The sequence below is a fragment of the Indicator indicator genome, chromosome 4, assembly GCF_027791375.1.
Source record: "Indicator indicator isolate 239-I01 chromosome 4, UM_Iind_1.1, whole genome shotgun sequence".
Classification (NCBI taxonomy): domain Eukaryota; kingdom Metazoa; phylum Chordata; class Aves; order Piciformes; family Indicatoridae; genus Indicator; species Indicator indicator.
In genome coordinates this window covers 18,535,308-18,552,682 of record NC_072013.1, presented here as the reverse complement: position 1 = coordinate 18,552,682, position 17,375 = coordinate 18,535,308, and the positions used below count along the sequence as shown (strand labels likewise).

Sequence of the window (17,375 nt, the reverse complement as noted above, 5' to 3'; positions counted from 1 at the left end):
TCCTAAATTGAAGTTTTTAAAAAAACAAAACAAAACAAAACAAAACCCACTACCAATGAAAACTCAAACAACCACACAAAACACAGAAAAGAACAAAACCAAAACAAGGTAGCAATTCCCTATTTAATCTTATTTTGGAACAGAAAAATTACTATAAAAATTGTATTTTGTACTTTCTGGCAGGGAATCTATGAAACCCAAGTATGTCCTGACATAGTGAACCTTTCTTCAGAGAAGGGTTCCTAGTGATAAACTCATTTAATGTGTTATGTGGGAGATGGCAAGTCATAACAGTTTTGAAGTTGACAACATGGAATGTACCAACAGATCTATAAAGAACAGTAGCAGATATTTACATGTTCAGGGTAGTTAGTTGTTCTTTATGAAGTAAGTTTCCCCTGCATAAATTAGAAAACTACAAAAAGTCAAAATTGGGAGAAATCCCCACTGTCTTCAAAAGTTCCAAGTAAAAATATCTTTACAGCACTTTCCTCAGACAATAGCATATTGCTCATATAAAAGGTCTCTTATCCTATAGAAGTCCGGGCAGAGACAGCCTTCCAATCCAATGCGCCCTGTTTCAGTCTGAAAGAAAAAAACATATTTCAATTTATTATCTTTTCACTAGTGAGAAAACCTCAATTTTCATTTAGAATGCTATTTACAGAGGCTTAAGACACAGAACACCTACCCGGCGAACAGCCACCAGATTGTTGCACACAAGCACTCCTCCTACAAACTCAGCTTGTATACCTTCTCGCAAGAGAACTTGCTTGAAGTCAGATAGCCTTGGCTCATTCATAAACACAGACTGATGTCCAAGAACCTTTAAACAACACAAAAGATTTTAATACTTTCTGCCTTCCATTTTTCCAAAGATCTCATCCTCATTGTGCTAGCAGCAGCACTGTCTAAACTACAGGACTATAAATGAGAAGATTAGTTCTAGTTCTGTTTCTCTCAAGAAAGGTATTTCCAGGATTGGAAGGACTTAGAAGTTTACCCATCAAGTAAAGGAAATGTTCCCCTCTTGACTCACATATTGAGGACTAATGTAGTAAAGCTGTCATTGAAGATTCCTCTTCCAAGACCTGCTATGCCAGGAACAGAACTGCAGTAAGCTGTATTACTGATCAGCACATACTTCTATGACAGTTGTCATAAATCTGAACAGACTTTAGAGTTGTCTCCATATTTATCTATCTCCTTGAAGAGACTTTTAGGACTGTGTAACTGTCTTAAAAAGCAATTCTAGGATTAGAAGGCATTGCAATAATTCAACAAAAACAAAATAATATCTACTCACATGCTAATTATTTTCAGAGTAAAGATAAAGTTATAGAAAAGATAAACAAACTCTCAAATCATTACTATAGAAGCAGGGACATATGAATTACTAAGTATTTTCCCATAGCATCAACAAAACATAAAATCCAGGTGACTAAATGCCAACTAATTTCCAAATCTGCAAGAACTACAAATAGGAAACATGTTAATTAAATATTTATCTTCATAAATAGGTGGTAGTGTATGCTAGGCACGGTCAGTGGATGTAAAAGATGAGATTTTATGCTTTTCAGCAAAGATGAACAAAGGACTGTACCGGGTCAACAAAGAGAAAAATCAAACAGTTAGGATTTCATTTTTCTAAGAACACAGTATTGACCTCTAAGCACCAGAAAAGGCAAATTAATATAGAGGTCTTAAAGTCCAGGTAAGCATAATTTCTGTACCTCATGAGGTGGCAGAGGTTCTAAAGTAGGAATGATCTCACTCTCCTCACACATCTCCTTGTCATCATCACCGAATAGGCTTTTCATGGCCTTCTGTTGTGCAACAACACTAGAGTCTGATGAAGGCACATCCACTTGCATCTCTAAGTCTTCATCTTCCCTTAGCTCTCCCTCTTCCAAAATAACTCCAGTATCCACTTTTGAAACCCGCATGTCCAGAACACCATCTATCCAAGCCAGCTCAGCATCCTTGGCTTTACAGAACTGAAGGGAGCTGACAAGAGAATCTTTTAACCTGACCTGGGTTGTGAAAAAATGAAAGTAGTATTAGTTAGATGGAAAACACAAGAGTTCTTGCTTCAAGTTTTAAAAACTAGCAGTTTTCCTTTCACAGTCTCTCCATGTAGGCTTGATTCATACTCTTGGGGAAGAAAAGGAGGGAACTGGTATCGGCAAGGTAAGATGTTCTGCACTTTCAGAATATTATTTGTATAACTCTCATGTCACTATGCATAAATCAGCAGAGATCAATACAGTTTTTTGTCTTGGTTAAAATAAAATAAAAAAAAAAAGAATTTATGTCTGCAAACTTGAGTTAAAACTCCTTTTAAAACACCAGAAACAGTTTTTGTGACCAAGCAGTTCCTCACATGGCCTTAGTAAATTTAAGGTAAGTTTATATACATACACACACACATACATTTAGGTTACTGAACAGCAGTCCCAAATTACAACCCTCCAAAAAATTATAGTTAATTTTGTTGTAAGAAGGGATGCTGTAAATATTAGATTTTGAAGTGACCAAAACATTCCCTTGTCCTCAGTTCCCCTGGTGCATTCCAGGAGTTTAATCCATTAAAGTCAGTCCTCCACTGAAAGGCTGTTACTCACACGGATTTTACATGAATAGTGGAATCAAGGCTGCAGCTGTATGAAGAACTGCAACTGATTATCCATCTGCAGCACAGTCCACTCAAAAGACACTGGAATTCTGATGCCCTACTCACACCTACTACTTTCTAATTCAGTGTGTCTAGTGTAATCCATTTGTTCAAAAAGCTTCAAATAGAAAACAAACTAAAACTATGCAGAAGAATAATTTTTCCTCTGTATTAAAAAAAAGAAATATAAATTAAAGCTAAAGCAATTACAATTTTATTCAGATAAGTATTTTGTAAAACAAAAAAAACAACTAAAAGAAAATCACAACTGTGTCATTTAAGCTTTTAAACACTTATGAATAATAAACGTAAGGAGAAAGCTCAACAGAAGACAAAAATGCTGCTAACATCTTGATTACACAAAGCAAAGTGTACAGGCAGTATTGTCTCTCTGCTCCCAAAGAACAGAGGGCCAAATTAGAGTTTGCTAATACAGCTCTACCACAATTCACAGTAGTAACACAACTAACAACTGCCAGTACCTTACCTGATAAATGTGAGTTTCACTGGTTGCATCTATAGTTTCATGCAGTTTTGGCATGTAAACCTTAATATCTTTTCCACCAAAAGCTCTGCAACATTCTGCAAGGTCCTGACTTGCCTCAGGTGGCCCATGGACAATGATCAGCTGCCTTGGCTTCATTTGGTTGATGATTTTTTTAATTGAGTCCCCATCTGAGCGTCCTTCATAGTCGATGTATGTAACTCTGGCTCTAGTTCAAATTAAAAACCCAGGAAGAATATTTTTTGTTTAAAAGATTAAATAACCAAAATATTTCATTTAAAAATTAAAGCTATTCGGAAATTATTTTGTATCAGCAAAAGCTGTCAGCACAAGAGATATTATGGACCAATAAAACACAGAACTGTCAAATTATCAGCACTTACAGCGATCCAAAAGATGAGATAAAGAATTTATTCAAATATGTTTAACAAAATATATACACATTTCAGTACCTATGCTAATATACTGCTGTATGGTTTGTTCTCCCTCTTCCAATTGTCTCCATCAGACTGGGAACTAGCTGTAAATTTCTTAAGAGTGGGGAACCATAAGTTCCTGCACCATACTCTCAGAAAGACTATTAAAAAAAACAAAACAAAACAAACCCACTTAAGACACCATGAGGGGGGAAAAACAAAACAACCAAACACAATAAAGGGATTGCCCTTTCCCACTTCATTCTAAGCAAGCCTTTTGCCCAATTTCCACTGTACACATGCCACCACTATTCATTGAATCATTAAGGCTGCAAAAGACTTTTAAAATCAAGTCCAACCATCAACACAGCACCACCATGCTCACTAAACCATGTTCTGAAGTGCCAGATTTATATGTTTTTTGATCACCTCTCTGGACAGCCCATCCCAAAGTGAGAAGGTCTCTCCTCAGCCTTCTGTCCTCCAGACTAAACAATTTCAGTTCCTTCAGCTGCTCCTCGTAAGACTTGTTCTCTAGACCTTTCGCAAGCTTTGTTGCCCTTCTCTGGACACACCCCAGCACCTCAATGTCCTTCTTATAGTGAGGGGCCCAAAACTGAACATCGTACTCAATGCATGGCTTCACCAGTGCTGAGTACTGGGGAACAACCACTTCCCCAGTCCTGCTGACTGCACTATTCCTGATTCAGGTTGCTGCCCACCTTGGCCACCTGAACACCTTTCTGGCTTAGGTTCAGCCAGCTGTCAAACAGCACCTCCTTTCCTACCAGGCAACTTTCCAGCCACTCTTCCCCAAGCCTGTAGTGCTCATGGGGTTGTTATGACCAATGCGCAGGACCCAGCACTTGACCTTGTTAAACCTCATGCAACTGACCTCAGCCCATCAATCCAGCCTGTCCAGATCCCTTTGCAGAGCCTTCCTACCCTCCAGCAGATCAGCATTCATACCCAATTTGGTGCCATCTGCAAGCTTACTGGGGAACACTCAATACCCTCATCCGGATCATTGATAAAGATATTAAAGAGTAGCCCCAAAACTGAGCCCTGAGGAACACCACTTGTGACCAATCTCCAATTGGATTTAACTCCATTCACCACCATTCTTTGGGCTTGGCCATCCAGCCAATTTTTCACCCAGTGAAGAGTATACCCAAGTCATGAGATAACAGATTCTCTAGGAGAATGCTGTGGCAGAGGGTGTAAAACGCTTTACTAAAGTCCAGGCAGAAAATATCAACAGCTTTCCACTCATCTGCTAGGCAAGTCACCTGGTCACAGAACAAAATCAGGTTGGTCAGAAAGGAACAGCCTTACATGAACTATGCTGGCCTGAGCCCCTGGTTGTCTTGCACATGATGTGTGAGCATACTCAAGATGAGCTGCTCCGTGATGTTCCCCAGTACTGAGGCCAGGCTGACAGGCCTGTTGTTCCCAGGATCCTCCTTCTGGCCCTTGTAGATGGTCATCACATTGGCAAGCTACCATTTGTCTGGGTCCCCCTTTGTCAACTAGGACTGCTAATAGATGACAGAGTGGCTCGGAAAGCTCCTCTGCCAGTTCCCTCAGTACTCCCAGAATCACATTTGGCACTATAGACTTTTGAGTGTCTAGGTAGCAGAGCAAGCCACTAACTGCTCGCTCCTGGATTATGGGAGGTTTATTCTGCTCTCCATCCCTGTCTTCCAAGTCAGGGGGGCTCAATACCCTGAGGATAACTGGTCTGACTATTAAAGACTAAGACAAAGAGGATATTACGTACCTCAGTCTTTCCTTATCCTTGATGACAATGTTCCCACCCTGAATCCAACAGAAGACTGACATTTTCCCTGGCCTTCTTTTTGTTTTTAATGTATTTGTAAAAAACATTTTTTGTTACCTCTTACACAAGAGTGGCCAGATTGATTTCTGACTGGGCTTTTGCCTTTCTCATGTTCTCTGTTCTAGCAGAACTGAGAACAAAGTCACTCACTTAATTTCCATGGATTCTGTTGCAGAAATACATTTGGTAGGAACATCTGATAAATCCTGGTCCATAGGCTCTTCTCCATTTGTCAAACCAGATTCTAATTTGCTTTTTTCTTCTTCTGTTGCTTGAAGTTCTGGAACTAGAAAATCCTCAGGTCTAAAGAGTGAAAGGCATTTTGCTTTTAATGGTCTTACAGTAAAACCAAAATACCACATAATATAAACCCAAACAATACTGATACTACTGTGTAATTGTGATTGCTAACAATTTTATTACACCTGCCTTCAATATTCCCTATTTCAACAGAGCTCATTTGGAAAATATCACCTTCTATCTTAAAAAAGAATTTTTGGTATCTTGAGAATTAACAAATTGAGGTTTTCTAGTAAATGTTCTTTATGCAAATACGACAAGTACCACTAGATTTTCTAGGATGAATGATGTTCTTTCCCCTCATTATAAATTTATCAAAATTATGTGTAATTTGAAGCACAAATAAAGTCAGATTAAAAAAATAAAATGTATCTTGTAAGATAAAAGCAAAGTTAAAAAGCCTGGAGTGTAAACATATCCTATGAGGTGTGAACACAGGCTAAGGATCAGCACTCTGCAGCTTCAATCCCATCATTAGCTTCATGTGAGACTTAGAACGAACTGTCCTAATTGGAAGTTACTGTGGTTAGACGAGTACATAACAGTGCTGCAGAAGAAACAAAATTACAGGTTTTATTACTTCTACTTTGTAATTATTTCATAGCTACTACATGTTAGCATTCATCACCACCACATACTTGATAATCTCGCCATATTCATCCCATTTAATTCTTTCTTCAGGGGCTGGAAACATCGGATAAGATTTCTTTGCCTGTTTGAAGAAGCTTCCTTTCCGGCTACCTTCACCTTTCATCATCAGATCATGTTTGGTCTTATGTACAGTTGGCTGATCAATATCCTCTTCAGCATCACTCTCATCACTGGAATCAATATCTGCCCTGAAATGAGATTACAAAAAAATGTATACTTCCTTTATTGCTTCAGGCTTAATATTACGTAAACAGACTAGCTGGAAAATAGCAGTTGACAGAACACTAACCAAGGACAAGGGCAGTTTATATATCTGAGAAAGAGCTCACAGTCAAATGGCAGATGAAACAGTTCTATTCTAACAACAGATTAAAGACAACCATCCCCAATTCCTCAGTGCCCTCAGGCAAGTCCATAAAAACTATCATTTTTTCATTTATCCCTGTGAATGGTTGAAGCAGCAGGATGATCACCTGACTCTGATTACAACAGCAGAATGCAGGAGCAGCCAATACACTTACTCTTTGGATTGTTCTAACTTCTTAGCTGCTTCTTTCTTTAGTTTCTCCTTTTCTAAGTATTCTTCGAGTTCTTTTCCTTCCAACTTCACACGTTTTCTCAACTGCAGACAGAATTACAACTGGTATTATTGTGATTAGCTGAAACAATTTTAATAATTCCCCTACATGCTGGTGACAAGATTACTTGTATTTAAGTATCAAGGGCAAGCATAACTTTTATGTGACTTACAAGAGAATATTTATGCAAACATGTGGCACCTTGGCCTGGCAACATGACAACAATGTCATCAATTAGTACACTCTAACAAAAAAGCGTTTCTGAAATCAATTAGCTTTACAAAAACGTCTTACAACATCTTCAGGAAATCTCTAATAACTGAACACAAATGCTCTGAGATGAGCAGAGTTTTTTTATTTTCATGTTGCTTACACCAAACCAGAAGAACCTGGGACAGTCACACTAGTGGGCAGAACAATAGTAAATTTTGTTTCTTGTTTTCTTAAAAACAAACTACAGTATAGGTCACGTTAAAAAACACTGCATTTGAGTAATAATCTAATTCCGTAATTCAATGCTTTCAATGACATCTGAAACTGAATTAAAGGTGGATTTAAATTCTCGCTGTGATCACAGGAGACTCCCATAACTTAACAGGATTTACTAGAGCATTTATATATAAAATATTGAAAATAATTCGAAAGCATGAATAAAAATTAATTGTGTTCAAATCTCTAGCTCATCTTTCTAACTCTGGTGGGATACATGATACTAATTTGACTTGACTCTCCCATCATCCAAACCCAGAGTATTTTCCAGCAAGAATAATCTGTCATACTGTGATCTGTATGTCAACTTCAAGCAGAATTTATTTTCTATTCTAACAAAAACACAATGGGAAATGTTTAAAGAAATATTTAAAAGCAACCTCATGCTCCTCTCTATGGAGTATTAATTGTTACACCACCAAAAGCATCTTGCAGTTATTTATGAGACCTATTTTTATTGAAGTTTATCCACAACTGGTTAAACATGCAACATTTCAGATTTCCATCTGCCACTAGAAGCATAAAAAGGAAACTAAGTTTAGTTTTGCTCATATTCCCCCAGATAGCCCAGGATAAAAAACTTTGAGATACATAGACAACTCTTACCTCAATATCTATAACTTTTTCAGAAGGATTATCAATCAGGAATCGTGCCAATGTTCCGGGTGTAGTGCGATAAGTTAAAATTACAGAGTTTTTGGAATCCTGGCACCACTGAATGAAAAGATCTCTAGAAAAACCACACTCTAAGTCAGGTTGACTGGCAAGGACAACTTTTGGACTAGGCACTCGAGCCAGATCAGACAGGCTATGACATAAGGAGAGATGGCGGAACTGAAAAGGATTGTTTCTCTTGTCTTCAAAGCATCTCATCAACTTGTCACTCATCCATTCAACCTAAATACATATTAAGAGAGAGAATACATGTTCTAAGCCTGATAATAAGCACAGGGTTCAATATGCACATGATTACATCGTTTCTTAGCAAATGTAGAAATAGTGCTGAGTGTAAGTCCTCTTTTTTTTAACAGCTATAAACTATGCTAACAAGTCTTATGATAAGCATGGAAATTACTATCATGAAACATGCCCAGAGCCATGACAGGGCCCTGTGTAATTTGATTGAAAGACCTGACACAAATGTGCGCTATAGAGTAAGAACAACACCCAGTAATGAAGCCCATTTTTTACATTTGAAAAGAAGAACAAAAAGCATGTATACATGTTCCATTACCCTCTTTCACAATTGCATTTTAACATAAAACAAACCTGTGATTTAGAGAACTCCACTACATTGTAGCTGACGTTATTTAAAAGTGCTAGAGAGTAGACTCCTAAGCCTGCATCCTTCGTTCTCCAGATCTGATCAAGAAGTTGAGCAAGTTCCAGAACTCTGCCGGCTGTATCCACAGCTATTAACACATTTCCATCACCTCGTAGTGTCTCCAAAACATTAGCTAAGAATTAAAAACAAAATTAAAAGCTACTTAAACTTTGGACCAAAATTAGAAATGCGTAGCTTAGGTTTGTTTGTTATATCACAGTAGCAATCATAATCAAAAGCAAATTGAACACAAATAAATTACATGTCAAAAGAGACCCAAAGCCACACTTACACCAAAATTTAAGGCAGGTGGAGTTTTCTTGGTAGATCTCACTGCCAATGATACTACTTTTCTAAAATTTTTTAAATTAAAACAATCAACACACCACAGCACAAAACAAACAGTAAAATGGAGTTTAAAAAATAATCTACTAAGGAAGGTCATTTAAAAATCCCTGAAGAGATTAATTGATACTGAGTAAAATACTTGAACTCTTTCAAATACAGTTCATTGTTTGCAGGGAAAATGTTTAACCCACAGGATCAGTACCATCAGAAAAGAGTAAGTCACAATTTGTTAAATTTTAATGAAGGTTCTTAGTTTGGACACTGGTGAATTTCTCACAGAAAAACAATTTACAGTTGCTAATAAATCACATTATTGCTGTTTTCAAGCCCAAAGAGAACACATACTCAGTAACTGTTCATCCCTTTGTTTCCTCCTGGGTTGTACATAAGTAGCATTAAATGAATCTGTAATAAGCAACGAAGGCCTGCTCAACATTTCCAAGGAGCATCCATTGAGGTGGCTGTGGAAACAAAAAAAAAAAAGTGAAATTTTAATTTTTTTGCATTTCTGTTTTATGAGAAAAAAAGACTGCTAACTTCCAGAATTTTGCATGTACAGAAACCAAACTCCTCAGTAGCAGAAATTTTTGCTGCTTCAAAGTAACAAATAGCTAAAATGGGGTGGAATGCAAAAAAACCCCAAACAGTTAATGCTTGTTTCAAACTTATCAATTGGAACACAAGTGAAATTAGTGGTCTTACTAGAGCTAAAAAGGCACTGTTACTTCCATACTTAGACTCTAAATAATGACCACTTGTCATGGATTGAATGGAACCTGCTGCTGTTATTCATACCACGCAACAGTAATGCCAGCTTCAAAAATGAAAGTGCTGGCTGGAGCAAAGCATTGTGGAGCTTGAAGTTCAGATAGCAACATGGGAGGCTTCGTGTTCCAGCTGCTGCTTCTGGGTTCTGGGTTTTTTTGGGTGTTGGTCTTTCCCGCTTGAATGGCAGCAGGACAAGAAGGGATGGGGGAGTAGTTTTCTGGCTTGGATTTTTGCCTTGCTTGCTGCTGCTTTGCACCATGCTGCTTCTGCACATCAGCTAAGATAGGCATTTTGTACCATGTTTATCTGATTTTTGATCAGTAAACTCTATTCTTCTCTCAATTTTTGTTGCTGTCTCAATCCCAAGTTTTTTTGTGTTATTTGTCCCTCACTTCTGTGTTGGGAAAACAGTCAGGTCAACCCACTGGTTTGGTTTGACCCATTTTGTTCCAATTCAAACCATCACACCACTTAATGAAGCCTAAGAAATAAACATTGCTATGTTGAACTTACATCTCCCTCTTGTGGTTGAAATCAACTGCATAAACAATTTCTTCTTCTCCATCCTTGACAATCTTCCAAATTGTGCCTCCTATCATGTGGCCAGCTGGCAATGGGGTGATTGACAAACCATGTCCTTTGCCTACAAAAGTTTTCAGTATTTTAAATATCTTAAATTTGTTAAAGTCTATTATTCTGAATAAGAGATAGTAACAACTATCTCTTTTACAACTGAAAGCCAAAATTATTACTAGGTAAAAATATCAAATGAAGTACAAAAAAATCAGTATCGTATCTACCCTTCCCATATAACCAGTAACTTCAGAATTCTTTGCAATTCACTTCTATTTTTGCCACCAGAAAAAGAAACTGAAGATCACCTCTTCCCTCTACCACCCACTGGTACTCAAGAGACACTGCAGAGCTGCTATAACTACAGACCTAAACAACAATAAACTATATAACAAGCATATCACATGAAAGCAAGTACACTGTTGAAAGACAGACTCCTCTCCGGAGCAACACAAAACATTTACTGTTATCATTCACAGTCTAGGTGCTTACAAAAACATGCAAATTACAGACTCCAACAAGCAGGCCAGTCAAACAATGCAAGGCAGGGTGTTCGTGTGCTGCAGCCAGGGATGATGGATCTTTTCAGCACCTGATGCTTTTTCTTTTTTAATGTGCTGCTGCTCGTTTGTGGCAGCCTGTATCTCTGTCAGAGTAAAACTCAACTATTTCAAGGATGGCATCCTATTTCTATTTTCCAAATCACAGCACAAGTATTTTGGCAAGCAGCTTTCAGGAATGGGGAGATACTACACCTCGGAGACAAGCTGCTGGTGATCAGTTTCCAAGTTTCATCGCTCAAGAACAGGGTTTCCATTTCATTCCAATCTTTGAATTTAACAAGACTGAAAAGCTGCTGATTGCAGATGCCACAGTTGCTAGCAATAAGCTACACTGAGTATCATTCCATCAGTGAAGACCTCATTACCTCATCCATATGCTATAATCTAATCTCTTCAACCTATTGATTCTCTAGAAAGCTTTTGTGTTACTGATTACTGCATATTTCTGAGGTATCCCCCACTAGTCATGAGTAAATGTTTTTGAGAGACATGAGCAAATTCCAATAAAAGAAAAAAAACCACAAAACCCCCGAGGAGAAACAAATGTATAAATATGCTTTAACATAACCTTCTCCTCATTAAGTGGAAATTCTACCCACTTCTCCATACAATTAAGGAGACAAACATTCAGCTGATACAGGCTGACAGAGGGCTACAGAATCCAGCCCTGTGAACTAATTACAAAACTGACTCCCTTTAAAAAAATGTTACTTGGACTCTTAATGACTATGTTGCCTTTCACTAAAAGTCATTTATTGAAACTTTGGTGGTATCTTTACCTTTCAAGTTCACAATCTGAGAAAACTTCAGCTGCTGTATCTTATCAAAGGCTGCATCTACATCATCCAAGGTAAAGAGAGTGAAATCTTCAGTATTATGGCGGGACTAAAACAAATAAGAAGTATAGGCCATTCAAGAACCTGAGCATTCCACCATATCAACAATGTTGTATACAAAAGCATAAACTTAAATGTACCTGGAAGAGATCATACATAAACATCTGTCCCATTTTATATACAGGAATAGTTGCATAAATGGCACAATTCAATCCCATTTTTCCAACTGCATAAGGAAGAGCACCAAGGTGTAGAGGGTCAGGATGAGAAAGAAGGACAGCATCAACCTGGTGTACATGTCTACAAAAAGAAGGACAACAGAAGCTGATGAAAAATATTCTGTACAGTGCTATATAATCCCTATTATGGCTATTTTGAGAATACACACACAGCCAAACAAGAAAACTTAAGTCCTTCCAAGTTTACAACAAAATTTTCAAAAACATAATTAGAAGTTACAGACATTATTTAAAAACGCAAGTGACTCCTGAAAATTATTTCAATATCTAGAAAACCTTGAAATTCTTCATTAGAAAGGCTTTAATATACACTTGGACAACAGAAGATACATTAACTGAGGAGTATCATCTAAGAAAATTTATGTGCCAATTTTGGGAGGTTTATTCAGCTTAAAAAAAGATGTGTTTTTTTTTTCTTGCAAAATAAACTTACTACTCATCATAACTGAAAAACTCCTTTCTGTAAACGTTCAGAAGAAGTCCAGTGTTTGCATCTAGACATTTCAAAGTCTATTTCTTTGCAGGGCCGGTATAACGGATAGAAACTGTGTTCTTGACTGACAACCTACTCAACTTGCAACAAGAGGCAGACTTCAAACCCTATACACATGAAGGATTGTTTTATTTACAACTAGATCACTCCAAATTACTTTAGAGCCAAGGTACATCTCCCATAAACTCTGATACCTTGAGTGTTTAGGAAAACAAACAAAACAACCAAGCCAAAACAAACACAGAACAGTTTGAGAACTGCAGTTAGTAAACTCACTAGCTTCCTACCCACTTCCCTGCAGAGCTTGTAACAGAAATGTTTCAGCAGCATAGTTCTTTTCATATAAAACATAGTTCGAAGCAAACAAAAAGAACAATTTTGGCTATAATACCACCATACGCACAGCACTGCATGGTATTTTGAAAACTTTCCCAAAAAAGACAAAAATCTACAACAACAGAAAGTGTAAGAACTGAACAACTTACTTCCTCAGAGAATCAATAATGTCCATAGAAAAGTTTTCATCCCAGCCACAGTCCAAAAGAAAACGAAATTCATCTACTTGCAACAGATAGCAAAGAGCAGATTCCTCCTGCACCCCTGAAAGCGTAGTCAACTTGATAATCGATGTCATTTTCCTTGCCAAGTGTTCAATCTTCAAAAGAACTAACCTGAATGAGGGAAAACATACCTCATTGGCTAATCCAAAAGAAAAATATTTATTTAGGTCTAACTTTATACATTTCTGAACATGTGCTAGGTATCAGTTATGAATACCATTCAATACATCTACTGGATATGAGTTAAACCTCGGATATTAACTTTTGATCCATATATCAGAAAAATGGGGGGTGGGATGTTACAACTGGACAAAAAATCCAGACAGACAAAAAATCCCAAGCAAACCTCAAACTAAGCGAAATAAAATAAAATAAAAATGCACTCTTCTATGTCCTCTAACAGCAGCTACCTCTTGGGTCGGATAAAAGCACCCAAACCTGGCTCATCCAGGGCTGTAGACCCTCAAAGCCCAGGGACTGCCCGAAGGGGGCCCAGCACTGGGTGGGCTGAGGGCTGTGTACAGGAGAGCTCAAGCGCCCTACCACCGAGAAAGCGACCCCTGATGAAATGAGCCTCACTGGCCAGGACTGCAATTAAAGAGGCGAGCCCTGCGCCCACTTCAGTCCCAAGAAAAAGAGAAGGAAAAGAAGGCCAGCTTGGGGAGCATAAGCCGAGCGCTTCATGCCTCCGCCCGGGCGGAGCGCGACTCGGGGGCTCGGGAGAAAAGGGGCATTCGCAGCGAGCGCCGGGGCCGGCCGCAGCGCTGACCTCCGAGAGCCGCCGCCGCTACCTGCCTCGTGGGCCGCCCGCGTGCCGCCCGACCTCCCTCAAGCCCACTAGACCGCGAGCCCGCCACCTCCTCCCGGCACGACACCCTCCGCCATCTTGCGGAAGACGACCGGAAGGAGAACGGAAGGTGGAAGGGTAACGGGCAGCACCACCGCGAGGCGGCTGGGGGTAAGTGTCTCTCTCCCCCTGTCCCTGCGCAGGTTGTGGGCTCTTCCGGCTTACCCTTACTGCCTGTTGCCCTTGGTGTGGCCGCTGCTCGAGGCCCGGCGGCAGCGGGGAACGGTAACGGCAGGGGATTGCGCGGGAGAGCGGGAGCAGCCGACGTGGCGTTTCTGTGGTACTGGTGTCAGCCTTCTCCGGGAGCGCTTCGCCCGGTCCGTGCTCGCTTCGGCTAGGACATGGGTCAGAAGGCAGCATCCTTGAGCCCCAGGGATTTGTAGCGCCTTTGCCCCTGCGGGCACGCGCGTGCGGGAAGACGGTCGCCTTAGCAAGCAGGCTAGGGGCAGCATTTCTGTGGGTCCGGCGGAACAGGAGCTTGGTAGGGCCCTCGTGGGCCAATATCCTGAGCTCTGGTCTGAGCGTCTGGGATAGGAGAGCGTCTCCCGCCGCAGCCCCCGGCGCTGCCTCCGGTGTTTGGTGTGCCGCCGGCCTACAACAGCTGTGACGAATGACGCCGTGTCCTTCGTAGTTAGCACGCAGAGCTTGTGGCTGTATGATTTCGTGGTATCTCATAACTTGCAGCACGACGCAAATCTGGAAGGCTTGGGTTAGGTTGGAAGAGGTTCACTGGATCTTAGAAACGTCCTTTATTCCTTACCTGTCAATTACCCACTATGTACAGCTCATCTTTCAGTTTTGTGACCCACAACAAAGCACCAGCTATAGGTCTTTAGATTATAAGTGCATTTGTAGTATTTTACAGAACAGCAAACTTTTGTATCATTAAAGTAACTTAGTGGGTAAACTACTCTAGAACATTTAAATTGAACTGTTTTTATCAGGGATATCTTAAAAGATGTTCCATTTCTCATGAATTTTAGGATAAAATCCTATTTCCTATAAGGCCAAGACTAGTTAGGATTATTTCTCAGAAAATGTGTGTGGGTTTGAAAATTGCATGTGACTGTGGGAAGTGTTTGATGGCCTTCATTAATTATGCTATTATAGGATTATAGTGATATTAAAGGTGCCAGGTATGGAACATTTTCCATGTACAGATTTATCAGTAACTCTTACTGTTATGGTTTTGTTTCTAGCAGTCATGGTGAATTTTGCCCAAGCTGTGCGTGATCACTGGGTTCACATCTTCGTTCCATTGGGATTTGTGATTGGATGCTATTGGGACAGAAAGAATGATGAAAAACTGTCTGCCTTCAGAAACAAGAGCTTGTTATATAGAAGGTGTTTGGAAAGTGCTTCTCTGTTCATTTTGAGAGTCTTAAGTATGAAAAAAAATCGGTGATATTGTCAAAGTATTAAAAGGAAGAAAGCCCTAAAAATTTCAGCAAGCATTCATGTAAGGTTTTAGATCACTAGTGCCCTCTGAAAACTGGGCTTTTGGGATCTTAGTCATGAAGAAAAGTTCACTAGCTGCTGCCAAGTTCTTAGTTAACAAAATCTAGAACATTACTTAGTCTCTCTAAAACTTTAGTGAAAACAGCAGTGCTTGAATTTTAGTCTTTTAGTCTATTATAGCAAACTTCTGTCTTAAATTTAAAATAGTCACAGCACTTTTTGGCTAAACATTTTCACAAGTTTGCATCATTTAAAAATAATAACCAGGGAGTTTAAAATTAACATTTATGTTTCGAACTGCTGCATCTTTGCTGAAGGATGTGATGATGTACACTGACTGGCTTGGGCTTACTGGCTAACTTTACAGGGACAATTTAGATAGGTGAATGTATTGCCTCCTTGGTGTCAGTTCTCCTAATTTTGTCTTAGACCATAGGGTTAATGAAACAACAGACCAAAAAAAAAAATAATCACGCTGTATAGCATGGTTTAATAGTAGAAATGTTATTACCAGTTTGCAGGTGGACTTTTTTTTTACCCTGCCTCAATTAGTTGTGAATATGAAAGTAATCTTATGACATGATCCACTCCACTGTTACCTTAGCACTTTTCTTGCTGGTGAAATTGGGCTGGTGTTTTAGCATACTGCAAAAATCCCCACTGCTTTCACACCTAGTTCTCTCCCCCCTTAAGTAGTGATTTTTTTGTATTTAAAAGAAGTAGAATTTTTCCTTTTGAATCCCATTATGTAAAAAGTCAGTTAATTCCTCAGAGGTCAGCTCTTTTGTGCTTCTTTGTAAACGAATGGAAGTTACAGACTCAATCCATTGAAGCTTGGGATAGAAAAGGGAAGCTTGTCAGTGTTGCAGTATTTCTAACTGAGAATGATTGCAAGGAAAGTTAATTATATGCATAACTGTCAAAATCAAGGTAGATTTATTGTAGATTAATTACATTCTTTAGTAATTATTCCACCAAAATTAACCTAATTTTAATCTCTTATTTTTTTACATTCTACATAGAGAGTTGAAGCCTGGTGAAGAAGCTACATGGAAGTAAAGGCTGCTGATGAAACGGAAACTATTTTCATTGGAATATGCAGAGCTACAGAGAAGGACACCTGTGATTCATCAGTTCTAGTTTAATGTCCAATTCACTTTTTGGACGATGATTTAATTACATTACTAATACGTGTCCAGGAATTTTAGTAGTCTATACCTGTTTAAAAACTTGTCTGCAAATTCATACTCTGGAGAGGGGAAGGAAGAATTATGTAATAAAGAAAAACTATGCAAAAATCATTTATGTTGTTACTGACCTCTATGGTGTGGAATTCATGTATTTATATAGGTCATTTGTGAACTGGCTTTTAAAGGAACATAGGCCCAGAGTCCGAGCAAGCTTCTCTCCAGAGTTCCTCTGTAGACAGACGTGTCTGCAGCCATAGCAGGCAGGTGCTGCAATTGTGACCGACTGTGAGCGTGGGAGGGTGTGCAATGGTTGGCGATGGGTAAGAACGAGAAGGCAACCGTGCTACTGGGTGTCTGCGAAGCACGGTTATGTAGGGAGGGAAGAGGGAGATCAGGGTGTTAGGAATTCATGATAATAATACGAGAAGAAGCGGTTAGCACGCCTCTGCTCGCAATCCTGCCGGCTTGGCTTCCTGCTGCCTTGCTATGGGCACCTGGTGGCAGTTGGGTTGGCGGTGGGTGAGAACGAGAAGGCAACCGTGCCACTGGGTGTCTGCGAAGCACGGTTATGTAGGGAGGGAAGAGGGAGATCAGGGTGTTAGGAATTCATGATAATAATACGAGAAGAACCGGTTAGCACGCCTCTGCTCGCATTCCTGCCGGCTTGGCTTCCTGCTGCCTCGCTATGGGCACCTGGTGGCAGTTCAGCCTGGCGGCCTCCTT

The 17,375-nt window shown here is 39.5% G+C and overlaps 2 protein-coding genes across 11 annotated transcripts; one reads left to right on the top strand and one right to left on the bottom strand.

The window, feature by feature from the left end:
• Positions 1–127: 127 nt before the first annotated feature.
• On the bottom strand, positions 128–13,243 carry CPSF2 (cleavage and polyadenylation specific factor 2). 2 transcript variants are annotated; one of them, XM_054400083.1, is made up of 14 exons: positions 13,083–13,243; positions 12,006–12,165; positions 11,809–11,914; positions 10,407–10,536; positions 9,471–9,586; positions 8,723–8,910; positions 8,060–8,350; positions 6,908–7,008; positions 6,374–6,574; positions 5,586–5,738; positions 3,162–3,387; positions 1,734–2,033; positions 692–826; positions 128–585 (listed from the first exon to the last, which is right to left on the bottom strand). In XM_054400083.1, the coding sequence occupies exons 1-14, from the start codon at positions 13,229–13,231 to the stop codon at positions 493–495; spliced, it is 2,349 nt and encodes a 782-aa protein (XP_054256058.1). In that variant the 5' UTR covers positions 13,232–13,243; the 3' UTR covers positions 128–492. The 2 variants fall into 2 exon arrangements, with proteins under 2 accessions (XP_054256058.1, XP_054256059.1); XM_054400084.1 differs by lacking the exon at positions 5,586–5,738.
• Positions 13,244–14,092: 849 nt separating this feature from the next.
• On the top strand, positions 14,093–16,751 carry NDUFB1 (NADH:ubiquinone oxidoreductase subunit B1). 9 transcript variants are annotated; one of them, XM_054400376.1, is made up of 3 exons: positions 14,093–14,115; positions 15,204–15,348; positions 16,485–16,751. In XM_054400376.1, exons 2-3 carry the CDS (start codon positions 15,209–15,211, stop codon positions 16,519–16,521), a joined length of 177 nt encoding a protein of 58 aa, XP_054256351.1. In that variant the 5' UTR covers positions 14,093–14,115; positions 15,204–15,208; the 3' UTR covers positions 16,522–16,751. The 9 variants fall into 9 exon arrangements, with proteins under 9 accessions (XP_054256351.1, XP_054256350.1, XP_054256346.1 ...); XM_054400375.1 differs by lacking the exon at positions 14,093–14,115 and adding an exon at positions 14,151–14,229 and having other exon boundaries at positions 15,207–15,348; XM_054400371.1 differs by lacking the exon at positions 14,093–14,115 and adding an exon at positions 14,151–14,229.
• Positions 16,752–17,375: the final 624 nt, after the last annotated feature.